General features: G+C 40.8%; 1 protein-coding gene across 1 annotated transcript; it reads right to left on the bottom strand.

Moving 5' to 3' along the window:
• Positions 1-11701: 11701 nt before the first annotated feature.
• LOC142139788 (putative G-protein coupled receptor 25) lies at positions 11702-13059 on the bottom strand. Its single transcript, XM_075197658.1, has one exon. It carries the CDS (start codon positions 13057-13059, stop codon positions 11953-11955), a length of 1107 nt encoding a protein of 368 aa, XP_075053759.1. The 3' UTR covers positions 11702-11952.
• Between the last annotated feature and the right edge of the window lie 6411 nt (positions 13060-19470).

Raw genomic sequence — 19470 nt, forward strand, 5'->3', positions numbered from 1 at the left:
CTCAGTGATGTCACTGGTTCCTAGTGACTGGAAAGGCTGCATTCTCAGTGATGTAATTGGGTCCTAGTGACTGGATAGGCTGCATTCTCAGTGATGTCACTGGTTCCTAGTAACTGGATAGGCTGCATTCTCAGTGATGTAATTGGGTCCTAGTGACTGGATAGACTGCATTCTCAGTGATGTCACTGGTTCCTAGTAACTGGATAGGCTGCATTCTCAGTGATGTAATTGGGTCCTAGTGACTGGATAGGCTGCATTCTCAGTGATGTCACTGGTTCCTAGTGACTGGATAGACTGCATTCTCAGTGACGTCACTGGTTCCTAGTGACTGGATAGACTGCATTCTCAGTGATGTCATTGGTTCCTAGTGACTGGATAGGCTGCATTCTCAGTGATGTCACTGGTTCCTAGTAACTGGATAGGCTGCATTCTCAGTGATGTCACTGGTTCCTAGTAACTGGATAGGCTGCATTCTCAGTGATGTAATTGGGTCCTAGTGACTGGATAGACTGCATTCTCAGTGATGTCACTGGTTCCTAGTAACTGGATAGGCTGCATTCTCAGTGATGTCACTGGTTCCTAGTGACTGGATAGACTGCATTCTCAGTGATGTCACTGGTTCCTAGTGACTGGATAGGCTGCATTCTCAGTGATGTCACTGGTTCCTAGTGACTGGAAAGGCTGCATTCTCAGTGATGTAATTGGGTCCTAGTGACTGGATAGGCTGCATTCTCAGTGATGTCACTGGTTCCTAGTAACTGGATAGGCTGCATTCTCAGTGATGTCACTGGTTCCTAGTGACTGGATAGGCTGCACTCTCAGTTATGTCACTGGCTCCTAGTGACAGGATAGGCTGGATTCTCAGTGATGTCACTATCTTCTAGTGAATGGATAGGCTGCATTCTCAGTGATGTAATTGGGTCCTAGTAACAGGATAGGCTGCATTCTCAGTGATGTCACTGGTTCCTAGTAACTGGATAGGCTGCATTCTCAGTGATGTAATTGGGTCCTAGTGACTGGATAGACTGCATTCTCAGTGATGTCACTGGTTCCTAGTAACTGGATAGGCTGCATTCTCAGTGATGTCACTGGTTCCTAGTGACTGGATAGACTGCATTCTCAGTGATGTCACTGGTTCCTAGTGACTGGATAGGCTGCATTCTCAGTGATGTCACTGGTTCCTAGTGACTGGAAAGGCTGCATTCTCAGTGATGTAATTGGGTCCTAGTGACTGGATAGGCTGCATTCTCAGTGATGTCACTGGTTCCTAGTAACTGGATAGGCTGCATTCTCAGTGATGTAATTGGGTCCTAGTGACTGGATAGACTGCATTCTCAGTGATGTCACTGGTTCCTAGTAACTGGATAGGCTGCATTCTCAGTGATGTAATTGGGTCCTAGTGACTGGATAGGCTGCATTCTCAGTGATGTCACTGGTTCCTAGTGACTGGATAGACTGCATTCTCAGTGACGTCACTGGTTCCTAGTGACTGGATAGACTGCATTCTCAGTGATGTCATTGGTTCCTAGTGACTGGATAGGCTGCATTCTCAGTGATGTCACTGGTTCCTAGTGACTGGATAGGCTGCATTTTCAGTGATGTCACTGGTTCCTAGTAACTGGATAGGCTGCATTCTCAGTGATGTCACTGGTTCCTGGTGACTGGATAGACTGCACTCTCAGTGATGTCACTGGTTCCTAGTGACTGGATAGGCTGCATTCTCAGTGATGTCACTGGTTCCTAGTGACTGCATAGGCTGCATTCTCAGTGATGTCACTGGTTCCTAGTGACTGGATAGGCTGCATTCTCAGTGATGTAATTGGGTCCTAGTGACTGGATAGGCTGCATTCTCAGTGATGTCACTGGTTCCTAGTAACTGGATAGGCTGCATTCTCAGTGATGTAATTGGGTCCTAATGACTGGATAGACTGCATTCTCAGTGATGTCACTGGTTCCTAGTAACTGGATAGGCTGCATTCTCAGTGATGTAATTGGGTCCTAGTGACTGGATAGACTGCATTCTCAGTGATGTCACTGGTTCCTAGTGACTGGATAGGCTGCATTCTCAGTGATGTCACTGGTTCCTAGTGACTGGATAGGCTGCATTCTCAGTGATGTCACTGGTTCCTAGTAACTGGATAGGCTGCATTCTCAGTGATGTAATTGGGTCCTAGTGACTGGATAGGCTGCATTCTCAGTGATGTCACTGGTTCCTAGTGACTGGATAGACTGCATTCTCAGTGACGTTACTGGTTCTTAGTGACTGGATAGACTGCATTCTCAGTGATGTCACTGGTTCCTAGTGACTGGATAGGCTGCATTCTCAGTGATGTCACTGGTTCCTAGTGACTGGATAGACTGCACTCTCAGTGATGTCACTGGTTCCTAGTGACTGGATAGGCTGCATTCTCAGTGATGTCACTGGTTCCTAGTAACTGGATAGGCTGCATTCTCAGTGATGTCACTGGTTCCTAGTGACTGGATAGGCTGCATTCTCAGTGATGTCACTGGTTTCTAGAGAATGGATAGGCTGCATTCGCAGTGATGTCACTGGTTCCTAGTGACTGGATAGGCTGCATTCTCAGTGATGTCACTGGTTCCTAGAGAATGGATAGGCTGCATTCGCAGTGATGTCACTGGTTCCTAGTGACTGGATAGGCTGCATTCTCAGTGATGTCACTGGTTTCTAGTGACTGGATAGGCTGCACTCTCAGTGATGTCACTGGTTCCTAGTGACTGGATAGGCTGCATTCTCAGTGATGTCACTGGTTTCTAGTGACTGGATAGGCTGCATTCTCAGTGATGTCACTGGTTCCTAGTGACTGGATAGACTGCACTCTCAGTGATGTCACTGGTTCCTAGTGACTGGATAGGCTGCATTCTCAGTGATGTCACTGGTTCCTAGTGACTGGATAGGCTGCATTCTCAGTGATGTCACTGGTTTCTAGAGAATGGATAGGCTGCATTCGCAGTGATGTCACTGGTTTCTAGTGACTGGATAGGCTGCATTCTCAGTGATGTCACTGGTTCCTAGAGAATGGATAGGCTGCATTCGCAGTGATGTCACTGGTTCCTAGTGACTGGATAGGCTGCATTCTCAGTGATGTCACTGGTTCCTAGTTAAGTGATTTTTCAGCACACGAACATTTGGACGCTGTTATCTTCTGTGTCACTAAAGGAGTCCCCATTGACATCAGTATCAGATTTTATTATCCAGACAGAGGAGACAGTTAAGGGAAAGGTGAAGAAACACAGGGGAGACATTAGGAGAAGTTGAAGTGACACAAGAGACACGAGGAAGAGATAGTGGGTGACAATGGAGAGGTAATTAGACATAGGAGAAGGGGGGCACAGGATGGATAGTCTTGCATCAGTTAATATTCTTCATATTATACTATATGGTGTTAAAATACATCTAAAATTAATTATTCATTTTAAACTTTCAAAATCCCTCAAGCTTCTTGGGGTCTAGGAGCCCCCCAGCCTCCAATGTCCATACCAACACTTCTAAATTCCCACTTTAACCTCTGGTATTAATACACCCAAACCACACTAGATGCCTAGAAATTAGTGAAAACCCTGCTTAAGAGTCATTTAAACGTATCCTAATTGCGAATTTGTAAAATCACATTAGTGACTATTCTCTGTTTCTGTTTTACTTATTATTCAGATATTGTTATGTCTATTGTCTTCTCATGTGTCATTACTGCATATCACTGCTCAGTTAATCTCTATCTACCAATATATTGTACTGATATTATTGCATCTTTCCATTTTGTGGTTACATTAACCTGCACTTTATCAGCCTTATCAGAGATTAGACTTGTTATACGTCACCTACTGCTTACTGGGTTACAGTCCTATAGGTTACATGACCTTTAATAAATGTGCCGTGTGGCTCGCAGCCTGTTCCCGGAGTGTATGGGAGCTGTCACAAGAGAGGGGGGGTAAATTTCTTAAAACTTCTAAAAAGGAGAAGTGGAGGTGTTGCCCATAGCAACCAATCAGATTCTAGTTGTCATGTTCTAGAATGTAGTAGATAAATGACAGCTAGAATCTGATTGGTTGCTATGGGCAACACCTCCACTTTTTTTAATTGCAGATTTGACAAATTTTCCTTGAGGTTTTGCTAAATCAACCCCTGGGGGTCCTTGTCAGTGGCCCAGAGACAAACCGTGACTCGGGTGGAGGCTGCATTTGAGAACTTGACAAAATATGACATCACCCCTCTCCCCACCGAATGCTTTGAGATACCTGGGGGCACAGGGGCTACATATAAATAATATTTTTCCTGCTTTATTATCTTACTTTTTCCTATCTTTTAACTCCACATTTCCACATTTGACAAGATAATAATATGCATTAAAAAAATTGCTCTATAACTTAATGGAAATTTCAATGGAAAATGACTATATTAACATAAAAAAACTTAAATAATATTGAAAGATTTCATTGTTTCACTTCTATAACATCACTTTTGAAAATATTCTCCAATGAGTTTGCAACAAAGGTGCTTCTGTGTACTCATATATAATGTGTAGTTATTACTATGTCTACCAATGCTCCATATGGGGTACAGGCAATAACTTTTAATCTATACAAACCTTAGTTTTTTTCCCATCAGTAACAAATTAATAATGAATAAAAATAAGACTGATACTACATATAAACACCTTACCAGGATAGTGTTTCCGTGATTCGTGTAGTGAATCCCTTAACTTCTGAGACCATAAATTCTCTAGATTGCTGATAATTACATTTTCGGAGAAGTGTTTATAGTGCACAAATAATATGTCAGTTAAAATTGGGGGTAATCAGTAAATGTTCTATTGGCAAGATTTTTTTGCAAGGGTTGGAATTCAGGCCACAGAGAAACCTGGAATTAACACATATTGGATCGATTTATCAAACATTCTAAAAAAGAAAAGTGGATGTGTTGCCCGTAGCAACCAGTCAGATTCTAGCTGTCATGTCCTAGACAGTACTAGATAAATGATAGCTAGAATCTGATTGGTTGCTATGGGCAACACCTCCACTATGGGCAACACCTCCACTTTTCCTTATTAGAAGCTTTGATAAATCTACCCAATAATGTCCCCTCTAATTTTTATATTCTTTTTTCAGTAGTTCATGGATAATTTTACTAGTGTGCAATGGTGGAACAACAGAATGCGGGGAACAGGGGTGCAAAATATATTGCCCCCCATGCACAGCTTAGCTCTCTGGTCTTTGGCGCCTACACCCCCCCCCCCTCAAGAAAAACAACAACAACAACAACATGCTGCTGTGTGTTTGGGGCGTACACAGATTGAGTTTGGAGCTTGCCTGGGCAGTACGCCATTCTTCGCTCACCCAGGGCCCCTTCGTTAGTCCTTATTCCCCAGCCCTTCGGTGCATTTCATACAAGCGTTTGCATATGTCTGTTTTTAAACCTCTATTCTGGTTCTTTCCGCTCGCAATGACTGTAGCTGAGGTTTCTGTCTAAGCCACATCCTTGGCTGTCAGTTTGTGAATTGCAGAACTGAACTGTCCCTCTGATTACCAGCGAAGGCTGCGGGTGTATGTTGCACTTCTGCTGCCAGTCTGCGAGACGGCCACAACAAGTGTGACGCTCGGTAGATTTGAATCATTGCCTTCCCTGTCAACCTCTGTCCTTTCACGCTCTGACTCTAAACGCTGTCTGAGAATAATGCTGAAACTGCATCTTATAACATAAGTCTGCCAAGAGGTCACACTTATGCCAAATGGATAATTGTTAATAACCTGCTGTAACAGGAGTATGTGACAAACCAAGCCCACAAGGCGCTTTATACGATGTGCAAAGTTTTCATTTTGTATTGTCTGAGAGAAAGGTTTAACCCAGCGACGTAAAGCGTGGCGGGATCCTATTGGCTAGTTTAATTAACATATTAACATACCTACTTTTTCATTGGTGGACTCGGGACAGCGTGGGCGTGCCACTGTGAGGTGGCCACAACACACAACAAGAGAGCGGTCACATACCCCTGGGGGCTTTCCCAGCGCTTCAGGAGCCCCCCCATCCCCTAATTATGCCCCATTCAATGCCATGCGCTCCTGCCTCTGGTATGCACGGCTTCCAAGGGGACACAACACCCAACTATACTGGAAGTGGTCAAATGTCCTGATGGCATGACAGTCCCCTTAATTTCAGGACTGTCACACTTAAATCGGGACAGCTGGGAGGTATATATTAGTTATTGGGAGAAAGAAATATAATTTTGGGAGTGAATTCTGTTTCACAAGTATTGGACCAACATGTAGAATGATAGTATTTTTCAGGCCTGGCTGTCGCGGTCTTAAACTCATCACTGCATGGTCCTAACACAAACCCTAATGATGTCACCAAATTGTATAGAAACCACTGTTTTAGGGATCACTCCGACCAAAACTAAAAATGCTGTTTTGGCTGAAGACCAATGAGATGAAATAAAAAACAAACATTTACATACCTTCCACCTTGACCGGATCCTCTCTGGTCCCCAGATGGGTCTATTGGTTCCATACCAAACTCCCTTCTATTCTTCCTAAGCGTCCTCCATCAACATGGGGAAGGGTTAATGAAACCCACTTCAATGGTGTCCTTAGGCTTGGTTCCAATGGCCCAGAATCCCCCCTACACTCAAATTGGGACAGCTCTGTGGTTTAGAGGGAGGAAACAGCTTCTAGGCATCTCACCCCTCTTGTCTGCCAAAAAAACTATAACACAGCCTGCAGTCTAGGACCCATTTTTGTGGGGATCTGCTATTCCTTTAATGAACTTTGGCTTCAACAAAATGGCTGCCATGATCGTTCTTACCTTTGGTTCCAATGTATGGGTAATATTTATGCTTTAACTCTAGGGTTTCTGTGAATGCAGTAAAAGTCAGTTACTTGTGATATTCTGCAATATTTTGGCTGCTGAGAGTGATGTAAAGCAATTGAATATGAGGGGAGATTAGTATTTATTGTGTAGAGTTGCATTACTTTACAAGGTATTATTATTATTATCATTTATTTGTTAGGCACCACAAGATTTACGCAGCGCCGTACACAGTACAAACAGTAGACTATACAGGGTGAGACAGTACAGAACAATAAACAAAAATACCAATACTTCAGAAACTCCAGGCAGGCAGATGCAATAAGCATGGAGCCGAAGAACAGGTGAGGAGACAGGAGGGAAGAGGGCCCTGCTCATGTGAGCTTACATCCTAAAGGAGGGTAGACAGAACAGGCACAAGGGGAGCCAGAAGAGAGAAGGGAGAGCGAGTGGAGGAGGTGAGGTATTACATTGCATTAATATTAATCATCATCATCATCATTTATTTATATAGCGCCAGCAAATTCCGTAGCGCTTTACAATTGGGAACAAACATTAATAAAACAATACTGGGTAATACATATAGACAGACGGTAAGAATACGGCATAAGTTTTTTTTCTTACCTCATTTATGTATAATACATTATTATATTTATATATTTATATATTATATAATTTATATTTATGTACTGTTATTATTATGGCAATTTTTTTAGGCTTTTTTTCAAAAATAAATTATTTAGAAGGCTCCCTCTACAAACCCTGCGTTAGTCGCTGCACTTTGTTTGTTTGTAACTTCCCACGCGGAAAAAGGATAGAATCGCATGGTGGGGGGACCATTGCAGTGAGCAGGGGCCTTGGCGGATGCAGTGAATAGAGTATAGAAATTACTGTAAGTAAATAAAAAAAAAAGATTTTATCTCATCAAACTCCACCCAAAACTTATTATGCTGTAAATACTAGAATGTAAGCTCTTTGGGAAAGGCAATATCAGAAGAGTGTATGATGAGCCCCAACAAAATTAATTTTAGGGTAAATTTTTTTAGCAACTATGATTACCTATGGGAAAGGATATATTATCGTATAAGAAGAAAATAAAACAGAACTTTTGGACTTTATAGTAATTAAGAGGTTATATATAAATCTAGCAGCATTCGATTGATTTTTGTTGATGGCCAATCACACGCATCCTTTTCTGGTTCACGACCAATCATATGCAGCCAATTACAGACAGAAACTACCCCCGTCTCTCTTTAAATCTGTCCCTGAGTTATTTTAATACCAGAAGACTGTACAACCCATTTAAATGCATTTTTAGTTTTGTCATATTTCATTTTACTGACGCGAAATAGCTAATAAGGGGTACAAGCTAAATATTTAACTGGGAAGTCTTACCCCAGGTATCCTAGGGACCATTTGGAGTTCATTATTCAAATGTTGAGATTTTGAGTCCCTAAATAAATCAGTAAACTATGAAAGTAATGTGTCCAGACAGTGTCAAAAAGTCTCATCATTTGAAAGATAATCTTTCAAATCAATTATTAATCAATATTGACTGTCTGAGTGGCCATTCTGGGTACTTATTCTATTTTAACCATCGTATTTCATTTTAAACAACATGTTGAAAAGAAGTTCATCAAAGATGGGCCTAGATATGGGTTTAATCCTGCGTTTTTGTGTGTTGACAGTAGGGGCTAGATTTACAGCGGGTTTGAAAAAGAGGAGATGTTGCCTATAGCAACCAATCAGATTCTAGGGCCTGATTCATTAAGGATCTTAATTTAAGAAACTTTTTATTTAAGTCTCCTGGACAAAACCATGTTACTGTTATTTGTGTGCTACATGAAAAAACAGTCAGTAACTTATGTGCAAAACAGAATACTAATTTGCACTCCTTGCATTGTAACATGGTTTCGTCCAGGAGACTGAAATAAGAAGTTTCTTAAGTTAAGATCCTTAATGAATCAGGGCCCTAGTTATCATTTATTTAGTGCATTCTATAAAATGACAGCTAGAATCTGATTGGTTGCTATAGGCAACATCTCCACTTTTTCAAACCCGCAGTTTAGCAAATCTATCCCTAGAAGTTTATATAGTTTATTATCACTGGTGCAACAAAAATATATAAACACTGTTCAAATAAAAAACAAAATTATTGTTTTGTTCTAATAATTCCAGTATTAGTGTTTCAATGTCATGCTCTAGTTTAAGGAAAAATATCTATAAAATATATGGTGAACAGCGATGTATGATAAAACATATAATAATATAAGAGGGAAGATGAAATGTTGCATTGACACATGTGATACATACATAATGTGCTGTAAGTTAGCGGGAGTGAGAGTGAGTGGGGGCTGAGTGCACGGTGCCTTCCTGAGGTCACAGGTTTTACTATGAGATGATCTGAAGAAGTTCGGGTCAGACACAGGGTGAGAATGGAGACGTTTTACCCATACTTGGGTGGCAAAGTGAGAAGTGAGTAAATCGGGGAACTTACACCACAGACAGATGAATCATCAGTGTAACACAGAGGTCGGGTTCTCACCAGCCTGAGATGGGAGGTATTCAGCCCATCAAGGGGTTTTCTATGTGTGAATTTGTAGCTAGAGACTCACAAGTGGCTGGGACAGGGGCTCTAGGATTGTGGATGGAGGCAGCAGAAATGGACATTCCTGGTAACACTGCGTCCTGGATTCTTGTCCTCTCTGAGCCACCTCCGATTAGGAATAGAATCCATCACTTTTCCTTTCTACCTCTTTACCCAATATTACCTTCTTTTCAATGCTGCATCGCTACTGCTACTATACATCTCAGAAGCCTGTGGCTGTCCAGCTATTCTGGGCAGTGGCGGATCCAGGGGGGGGGCCATCAGGGCAATCCCCCCCCCCCCTAGCAGGGGCTTGCTGCCGACGGCTGCACAATATGTGCAGGTCCGTTCGGCAGTGACAATGTGCTGCCCGGCTGCTCTGATTGCGTTTAAAACACAATCAGAGCAGCCGGGCAGCACATTGTCACTGCCAAACGGACCTGCACATAGTGTGCAGCCGCCGGCAGCCTTTGAAGTCAGAAAGGGGGCAGGGCCTAAATCGCCCGGGGTAGAAAATTTTTCTAGATCCACCCTTGATTCTTTGACTTATAGTTCCACAACAGATAGCGTACCACAAGTTAGATACCTATGCATTACATTCTCCATAACAAAGCACCCAACTGTCCCCTCTGCATCTTTACTCCAATTCTTCACCTCTCTTTATATAAAACTATATAATGAATCTCTTGTTCTCTCTCTCTCCCTCTCTCTCTTTTTCTCTCTCTCTTACTCTCTCTCTTTCTCTGTCTCTCTCTCTCTATTTCTCTCTCTTTGTTTTTCTCTCTTTCTTTCACTCTGTCTCTCTCGCTCTCTCTCGTTCTCTCTCTCTGTCTCTCTCTTGCTCTCTGTCTCTATCTCTCGCGCTCTCTTTCTCTCTCTCTGTCTCTCTCTTGCTCTCTCTCTTTCACTCTCTCTCTCTCTCTCGCTCTCTCTTCCTCTCTCTCTGTCTCTCTCTCGATCTCTCTTTCTTTCTCTCTCTCTGTCTCTCTCTGTCTTTCTCTCTCGCTCTCTCTGTCTTTCTCTCATCTCTCTCTTGATCTCTCTCTGTCTGTCTTTCTTTCTCCTTTTCTCTCTCTCTCTTTCTCTCTCTCTCTCTCTCTCTCTCTCTCTCGCTCTCTGTCTCTCTCCCATTCTCTGTCTCTCTCTGTCTATCTCTCTCTCCCATTCTCTGTCTCTGTCTCTCTTGCTCTCTCTCTGTCTATCTCTCTCTCCCATTCTCTGTCTCTGTCTCTCTTGCTCTCTCTCTGTCTATCTCTCTCTCCCATTCTCTGTCTCTGTCTCTCTCTCTCTCTGTCTATCTCTCTCCCCCGTTCTCTGTCTCTCTCTCTCTCTCTCTTTCTAGATAGATAGATATTTATAGATAAGATTTGACACATTTTTGTTTTCCTACAAAAATATTTCACTGCGTTGCTTTAGCCAGGCTCAGGGGCTGGCTGGGCTGGGGGGCAGTGGGGGCAGGGGGACAAGGGAACTGTGGGGGCATCTGCCCTCCGGCACGGTCCCATAGTGGGCTACCTTAGGCTGGGTCACTAGGTTACCTGCATTTTTTCCCTTTAAACTGTTCCCAATCGGCTGCGGAGCCGAATCTCACCACCACTGGCTAAACTTTGCAGTCAGCCCCTGGTCGGATGGGCTACAGAAATCCCAATTGCTGGATGGACAGGGCTTCTAAAAATGTGCCATGGGTGTATCTTTTGGGGGAAATGTCTATAGCTATCAGTGGGTGCATTCTGTGTGTATCTGGAAGGACTAGGGGGGATCCCAGGATTCGTTGTACACACAACACAGCCCCCTCTGCTCCTCTTACTTATCACACCAGATCCATTCGCTGCTAAACACCTTAGAAAACAACTGACGCTTTGTTAACAAGGTAAAGTAACTTTATTTCATTTTCATTCATTCTTTTTGCTTACAACGTGACAGCAGATGAAATAATATTACTACAGTATTTGGTAAGACTTTCTAATCCCTAAAAGGTTTGCAATTAATGAATAGTGCAACAGAACCCTACAAATATTTCTGCTCAGTTGTGACATTCTTGGTATTGATATTTGCTTTCGAAAGATCCAAACACTTAGAACAATAATTCACAATATTTACACATCTGCGTCTTTCTATGGAAGGAATCTCACATCATTTTTGAAAAACAATATTTGCTAGAAAATGATGCAAACAGTCTTAAACGGACATTTTTTTCTTTAACAAAAAAACATGGAACAAACATGAGAAACAGATTTTTTTTTTTACCATCGATATTGCAGAGAAAATACTATGTGCATTTACAGTTTTTTTACTATTGGATGTTTTTTAGAAAGAAAAGTGGTATTTATGTCAGTTTGATAGTGTGCATCTCTATCTAGCAATGTATTTTTTGCAATGTGTGACATATATATAATGTATACAGTTGTGTATAAAACACTTCTATATATAGTACATTGGTAGCGCATTATATACTAGTAGACTATTCATCCAAGTCATTTATCTCCAAAAGTTTTTTGCGTTCTTACATGTCGCTGACTCTTGTTGCTGCACTTGTTTGGTGTGTTCATCGGTTACCTGTGTAAGTGCTGGTACTTTCCAAGGTGGCACTGTTGGTTGGCACGCTCCAGCCTGTAATAGGCAGTATTGAACGACAAGTCCGGAACAACCCTGGCAAAGCCGATTGCGCCCGGCGTCTGAAGCCGGCGTCCAGCAGGGCGTAGATCAGGGGGTTGGCGCAGCTGTTGGCGAAGGCGAGGGCAGCTGTGGCAGTCATGGCTTGGTGTATCGCTAGCCAGGCTGGGCACGGTATGTCTGCCCCCAATTTAGATATCACCGAAACAGTACTGAGAGTGTTGAATGGAAGCCAAGAGAAGCAGTAAGCTCCGACCACGCAAGACACGATGCGTAGCCACCTGTGCCCACGCCGTGGCTTCCCAGAAGTCAACGACGTCCCTACGTAGCTGCCAAAGTAGTTCCACAGGTACTTGGCCATTCTACAGTAGCAGAACAGCACAACAGCAAATGGCAAGACAAACGTTAGCAGAATAACCGCCATCTTGAATCCTAGACTGAAAGTTGACGTGCCGGAGTCCACACAGGTAAATTTTTCGCTATCAACATGCCGGCTGACCAGCGAAGGGAAGCCAACGAGGATGGACAACGCCCAAATTGTACAGCAGGCCCCAACAGAGCAGGATCGTATGCGTAGCGGGTGTACCTTTGTTCCCTTTATCACGGCAAAATAGCGGTCCACGCTCATGATTGCCATGAGTAAAGAACTGGCGCAACGGGTGACGGCAATGGCAAACCCGCTAGCTTTGCAAAGGTAAACCCCGAATGGCCACTGACCTCCCTGTGCCAGGGCCGATGCCCACAGAGGCAACGTCATAACAAAGAGCAGGTCAGAGACCGCGAGGTTGAGAATGAAGGTGTCCGCGCGACGTGAGCTGCGCTTGAACACCACAGCAATCACCACCACGTTGCCAGTCAGCCCAATGAGGAAAAAGACAGAGTAGAGGGTAGGTAGAAGCCAGCGGGCGTGGGGCAACTCCTCAAACTGGCAAGTCCCATTCTCATAATCCAGAGGAAAGTAGTCGAAAGTCCAAGGCTCCTCAGTCGCATTCTCAGAATCCAGAGAATAGTAGTCGAAAGTCCAAGACTCAGTGTCCATCGTGTCCATAGCTTCAGAGAGTTGTAACATAACACAAGATGCCAAGTGGGGTTTATGTACGTCTCCGATGCAAACACATATTTGGTGTGCCTTCCTGTGGTTACACACCCAATAATCACACAGTAAATAACCAATCCCTCTCAGATCAACACCGGTAACTCCCAACACCCCAGAACCCCAGTGACCTCGCCTGGCACCCTTTATCTGAAATTAGGTCATTTTTTCTTGTGTTTTTTTGTTTGTTTGTTTGTTTGTTTTCATTTTCTTGTGATCACTAGTCAAACTTTTACTGTGACATTATAACAAACAATTTGACCTAAAAACGTGCAATAGAATCCTGAACTAACACTAATAGCCAACAGCAAAGCCGGTACTAGCTACGATTATTAGTACATCTTGATTAGAAACTTCAAATGATCAATTATAAATGATGTGTAAGTGAGAAACACAGCATTGATATGTATATTTAAATACTATATATATATATATATATATATATATATAATGAACTGCTATGTATACAATAAATATATTGTACCACTCTACAGACCTATTTTTCTGTCATCTCTTATCCCATTTATATTTACATCTGCCTGTAATTATATTGCAACTTTTTGTGTATATGGTCTGTAAGAATGCATAATGTAACAAATAGAACATTTTAAATTGTGGAAGTTATCTAAGAGTTAACTAATAAGGAAGCGAAATGTTTCTCCGATACAGAACTAGTAAAATATTATTAATCTGAAATTAAATGAAATGGGAGTTACCAGTGAGCTGTGACCCAGATGAATGTTTAGATTTTGAAAATCAAATCATTAACAGTCTTAATAACACTATATATATATATATATATATATATATATATATTACATTTGAACACATTGTTAAAATACATAACTTGTGCTGTGTTTGTATCTAATTCCCTGTGTGTTTTCTTATTCTGTATTTATGAACAGCTGCATAGCACAACTTCTCTACCACTGTTTATTGATTGTAATTCTTAGTATTCATTCTTATTCTGTAAATTTGGACACCTGCACAGTACCACTTCCATTGTTCTTACAATGTTCTTTATGTTGGATGTGATTTTCAGTATTTTTACTTTTTATGTATGAACAGCTACACAGTACCACTTTCCTTAATCTGTGTGTCATTCTCAGTATCTGCTTTTATTCTTCATTCATCAATAACTGCACAGTACCACTTCCCTTCTCATGTGCATCATTCTCAGTACCTGCTTTTTTTCTGCAGTCATAAATAAATGCACAGTACCACTTTCCTTCTTCTGTGTGTCACTCTCAGTATCTGCTCTTACATTGCACTCACAGATAACTGCACAGTACAACTCCTCTTCTTCTGTGTGTCATTCTCAGTATCTGCTGTTACACTGCATTCATAGATAACTGCACAGAACCACTTCCCTTGTTTTGTATTACGGCTGCAGTGTATAAAACAGGGGCAGCGTACACCGGAGGCGGTAGACTGAAGAGAGACATTTGTGAGTTCTTTCTGTAACACTGACGTCTTTTCAGCTCCTCTGGGCGACCGTCACTGCACCTGTCTATTGTTCCTACTTTACTGGACTCTGAAACAGCCGGAGAGACAACTGATAATACTGATATATTATACTTATCTGTCGCACTTCACAGCATTGCACAAACTACACTGAGGGTCTATGTGCAATGACTCCTCTTCTATATGTAATGATACGTAGCTGTCTTTGTATGTATAAATAAATATACGCATTTATTTACTTCTCAAACTGATTATACAGTTTTCAGTTTATAGACTTTCAGGGGTAAATGATAATGAGAGTAAAGTATGAGTAATGGTTACTGAGTGAGAGATAATCAGGGGTAACAGAGGGTTAATCCTGCGCAGTTTTGTTTTTTTCCTACTTACTATAATACTATCTATTACATGTTTTTGATTTGAGCTTAATTCATAGAATTGTGATAAATTGAACACAAAATTTGCACTTCTTATGGTTATTTTTAAGCACAATTCTGCATTTTTAGTCCATTTTGTAGACTATTGCTCTCATAACTAACTGATAATGTTACTATGCAAATTTCCAGACACAAAAGCATCCTCTCGGCCCCACAGTAAACAGAATGTACCAAACCTTCTTATATCTGCCATAATGGGTCTGCATTTGTCTCTTGATGCATCAGTTTGTTGATCAGCTGTAATTAAATAATTAATGCCCTTGTTTCCAATTAATAGTGATTCACTTTCCTACTGACATAGGCCCTATATGGATCGCAGTAATCTGGGAATCTCCACATTGATTTTACATGAACACCTACACAGGTTAGTCCTTAATAAAGCATTGTCAGTGATTGTCATACGGTATACGGCCAACGGCTAGACATTCATTTGGCTGACAATTCAAATGTAGACATTATTATATAGACAGGGTTAGGGGTAGTGATAGGGGTCAGGTTAGGAGTATGGTTAAGCATAGGGGTAGGGATAGAGTTAAGGATTAGGGATAGGGTCAGGGATAGGGTCAGGGTTAGGCATAAGGTCAGGATCAGGGTTAGGGACAGGGTCAGGGATAGGGTTAGGGATAGGGTCAGGGTTATGGATAGGGTTAGGGATAGGGTCAGGGTTAGGGATAGGGTTAAGGATAGGGTCAGGGTTAGAGATAGGGTTAGGGATAAGGTTAGGGATATGCATAGGGTCAGGGTTAGGTATAGGGTCAGGGTTGGGGTCAGGTTTAGGGATAAGGTTATGGATAGGGTTAGGGATAGGCATAGGGTCAGGGTTAGGTATAGGGTCAGGGTTAGGGATAGGGATAGGGTTAGGAATAGATTTCAGGATAGGGATATGGTTAGGTATTGCTTCTAGGATAGGGATAAGGTTCGACATTGTGCTAGGGATAGGATTAAGGATTAGAAATAGTGTTAGGGATAGGGTTAAGGATTAGGGTTAGGGATAGAGTTTGGGATAGGGATAGGGATAGGGTTCGGCATAGGGTTAGGGACAGGGTTAAGGATTAGGGTTAGGGTTAGGGATAGAGTTCGGGATAGGATTAGGGATAGGGTTAGAGATAGAGTTGGGATAGGGATAGGGTCAGGGATTGGGATAGGGATTGGGTCGGGGATAGGGATAGGGTTAGGGATAGGGATGGTTTAGGGTTAGGGTTAGGGTTATGGTCAATGATAGGGATAGGGTCAGGGATAGGGATAGGGTCGGGATAGGGTGAGGGTTAGGGATAGGATTAGGAATAGGTTTAGGGATAGTATTGTCGACCTAATAATATTGTCTACATTTGAATTGTCTACCTAGGAGCTGGATAACCAAGGATTTTGAGTCTATGTTCTGTTTTGACAAATTGCACCCTACCATATTAAATAAAACTAACTACCGACTGGTTTGTGTTTTACACTATGGTTGTCAGGAAAAGTTGCTATTATAACTTCTCGGTAGGGGATTAGTGAAACACCCAAAGTAAACACTTGTGCAGTTTAAACGCAGGACACAATGTGGTCTGAGTTTAGTAGCCAAACAAGAGAGGGGCTCACTGAGAGGGTCAGTGGTTATCTTTCTCGCTATGGTTAGTATTTTATAAAGGCGCACATTCAGGATGTGGGTAACGAAAGACTTTTGTTATTTTTAAAGATACCCTGATAATTCTGGTTTAGCTTTGTGATGTTTTTGTGCTTTCACAATAACCACCCAGCCTTTACTGCAGCCTTAATACGGAGATCAGCGTAGGATACTTTGTTTAAAATATAATAATAAACCTTTACCAAACCCAAATGAAAATAAACTAAATCAGCATAAAATAAAAATCACCAGGGATATCCTATTACTAACCAGGATAGTGTCGTGTATTATATCCCAGATACCCCATCAGGAGCTGGCTGGAATGGGAGCAGGGGGGCATCTGAGCCGGTCCCATAGTGGGCTACCTTGGGGAAGATATTATATTAGACACGTGCTGACATAGATCTAGTACTAATTGCTATTTTACTTACTAATCGATACGGTTTGCTTTGGATATATCAGTTATTAGACTAGGGGCAATCTATTTGAGTGTTTTCTGAGGCTTTTTCGTGTTAAAAGAAAAGAAACAAAAAAAAACCTAAAAACTGTTTCTGTTCCAGCACATAAAATACAAATATGTATTAACCCTTTATCCGGGATTAGTAGAGGAATACATTTCAGAGAAATGTTCATGGATTTGTAAACGTAACCATGGAAAAATGGGATTTTTTTTTTCCCCTTAACAAATGGAGATAATTAGATAAATAAGTGGACAATTTTTTTATTTTTTTTTGGGGGGGGGGGGTATATTAACAAATTAAAGTAATTACCAGCTACAATGATGTTGTGCTGTACAAGGAAAAAGGGTTTGTCATAGAAATATAGACTAACCCTGGTCTTGAAAGAGTCAACTAAAACAGATCTAGCAGATAAATACTGGTGTAATTTATAGGACTGTTTGATACATAATTGCCATGTAAATAAATAGGAATTAGAATTTTTCAACCCTGCAATATCACTAAACCTTCATCTCCATCCTACCCTCTTTTCAATGTTGAGGGATCTTCAGTCCTGTAGCATGGGACTTGGATTTTAGAAGGTAGTAGTAAATCCTCAATAGATTATAAATAAATTGGGTTTATATCTAACAGTAACACTGTGACTATGACAAAGTGCGTTAGACACGTTTTGGTCAATCAAAATTATTTTCCAACAAGTGGCTAAAAAATATTTTGTCTCGAATGACAATAGACGACGAACACGTCATTGGAAAACTTGTTCAATCAGGTTGGAAAATTCTGGTTGATTATTAGCAGATTGGTATATTTAGCTAATTTAAATCAATACTAATATTTGAAAATAAATTAATTTAAGCAAAAAAATCTAAATCTGTACCATCTAAATCTTGGGTTTGTGGTGTCATTATTTGTTTTTGGACAAATTAGGTGATCTGCAAATATTAAAATCAGTTACCAATCAAATCATTTATCTTTAAATTAATAAATCGAGTATGTTGCTGACTTTTTAACAACAGGAAAAAGCTTACCCCCGACATCCAGAGAGCACGTCTTCAGTTCTGATATGTTTATACGAATGGTTAAGCTCTAATTTAGCAATCTGTTAGTGTGAGTTCTCACAACTGCTAACATTTATTTTATCGCCAATTGTTTACTGTACTATTTCTTATTTTTTTTTGCAATGATCTGTTTTGAAACATTCACACTTTGCATTTGTTTCTGTGGTTGATTGTTCAGCCAGAGGTAATGCCAGAATTTGCCTTCAGTTCAAATAATCCCATTATATTTCTTGAAACTGAAATTGTACAAGATTAAAATCAAATTAGCAATTGCACAAAAGTTGTTTTTGTGCTCATTAAATAAAAAAATGAAGGAAAATGGAAAAACATAACAAAAAATACACAAAAGCAAATCCAGTGTATTAACAATATTTTGCAATTCTATTCACAAAATAAGTTTGTTTATTTTTTTTTATTCTTTTTTGCAAAAGTGGTAAAATACATATTCTTGATTAAGGAAAAAAAATACTTTTCTGGCTAAAAGTATAATTATATTTGGAAATTAAAATTGTGAAACAGATGGGTTGCATTTTAAAAACATTAATCAAACCATTAATTATCTGCTTTCTTGCAACTGTTGAGCAGATTGAAACAGGAAACTCCACTACGCTAACAAATATGGTGTTTAAAAGCAATTTAAATGGTAACAGTTTGATTTGATACTCCTATATAGGGGCAGTTTATGTGCCTGTATATACAAACATCACGGGGACTTGCCAGAATTAAAGCTAGTGCTACAGCAATTTTTCTATTGTGTTAGTAAACCTCCGATCAAACAAAGCAAGAAGTTAATATACAGTATAAAACGGAATATTACAGAGGACAGTATTTTGCACTCAGCTCAATAAGAATATTTGGCATGAGGACATCAGCAAGAGGTGTTTGCACATGCGGAACAGGGCTTCAAAAATGGGCTTTCGTTTAAAAAAAACAGAAATGTGAGCATGGACGATGCAGTTAAACATATGAACATAGGAGGATTGAGGGCTTCAATGTCTCTCCATCCATAGATCTTTTGCATACATTTGTGACTGCTACAAGATATTGGAGCAACATCAAAGTTTTGGTTTAGTGTTCATTAATTATTGCATATCAATGCTTACAATGATTGCACGCATTAATCACTATATACTTATTATATAAATTATTTGTTTAGTCTGTTTTTTTCCCTGAACACACAGGATAAGCATTTTTGCAGTCGTTGCTTAAGTTTGTTTTTGCAATAGTAACACTTGTGGTTTCTCTGAAACCTCCTCCGTTTAGTTCTGTGTATGCGGTGAGCAGATTTACAGCCCTTCCTAGTAATCAAAATTATTCACACATTTTTGCTTTAAGCA

The sequence above is a fragment of the Mixophyes fleayi genome, chromosome 2 (genome assembly GCF_038048845.1).
Source record: "Mixophyes fleayi isolate aMixFle1 chromosome 2, aMixFle1.hap1, whole genome shotgun sequence".
NCBI lineage: Eukaryota > Metazoa > Chordata > Amphibia > Anura > Limnodynastidae > Mixophyes > Mixophyes fleayi.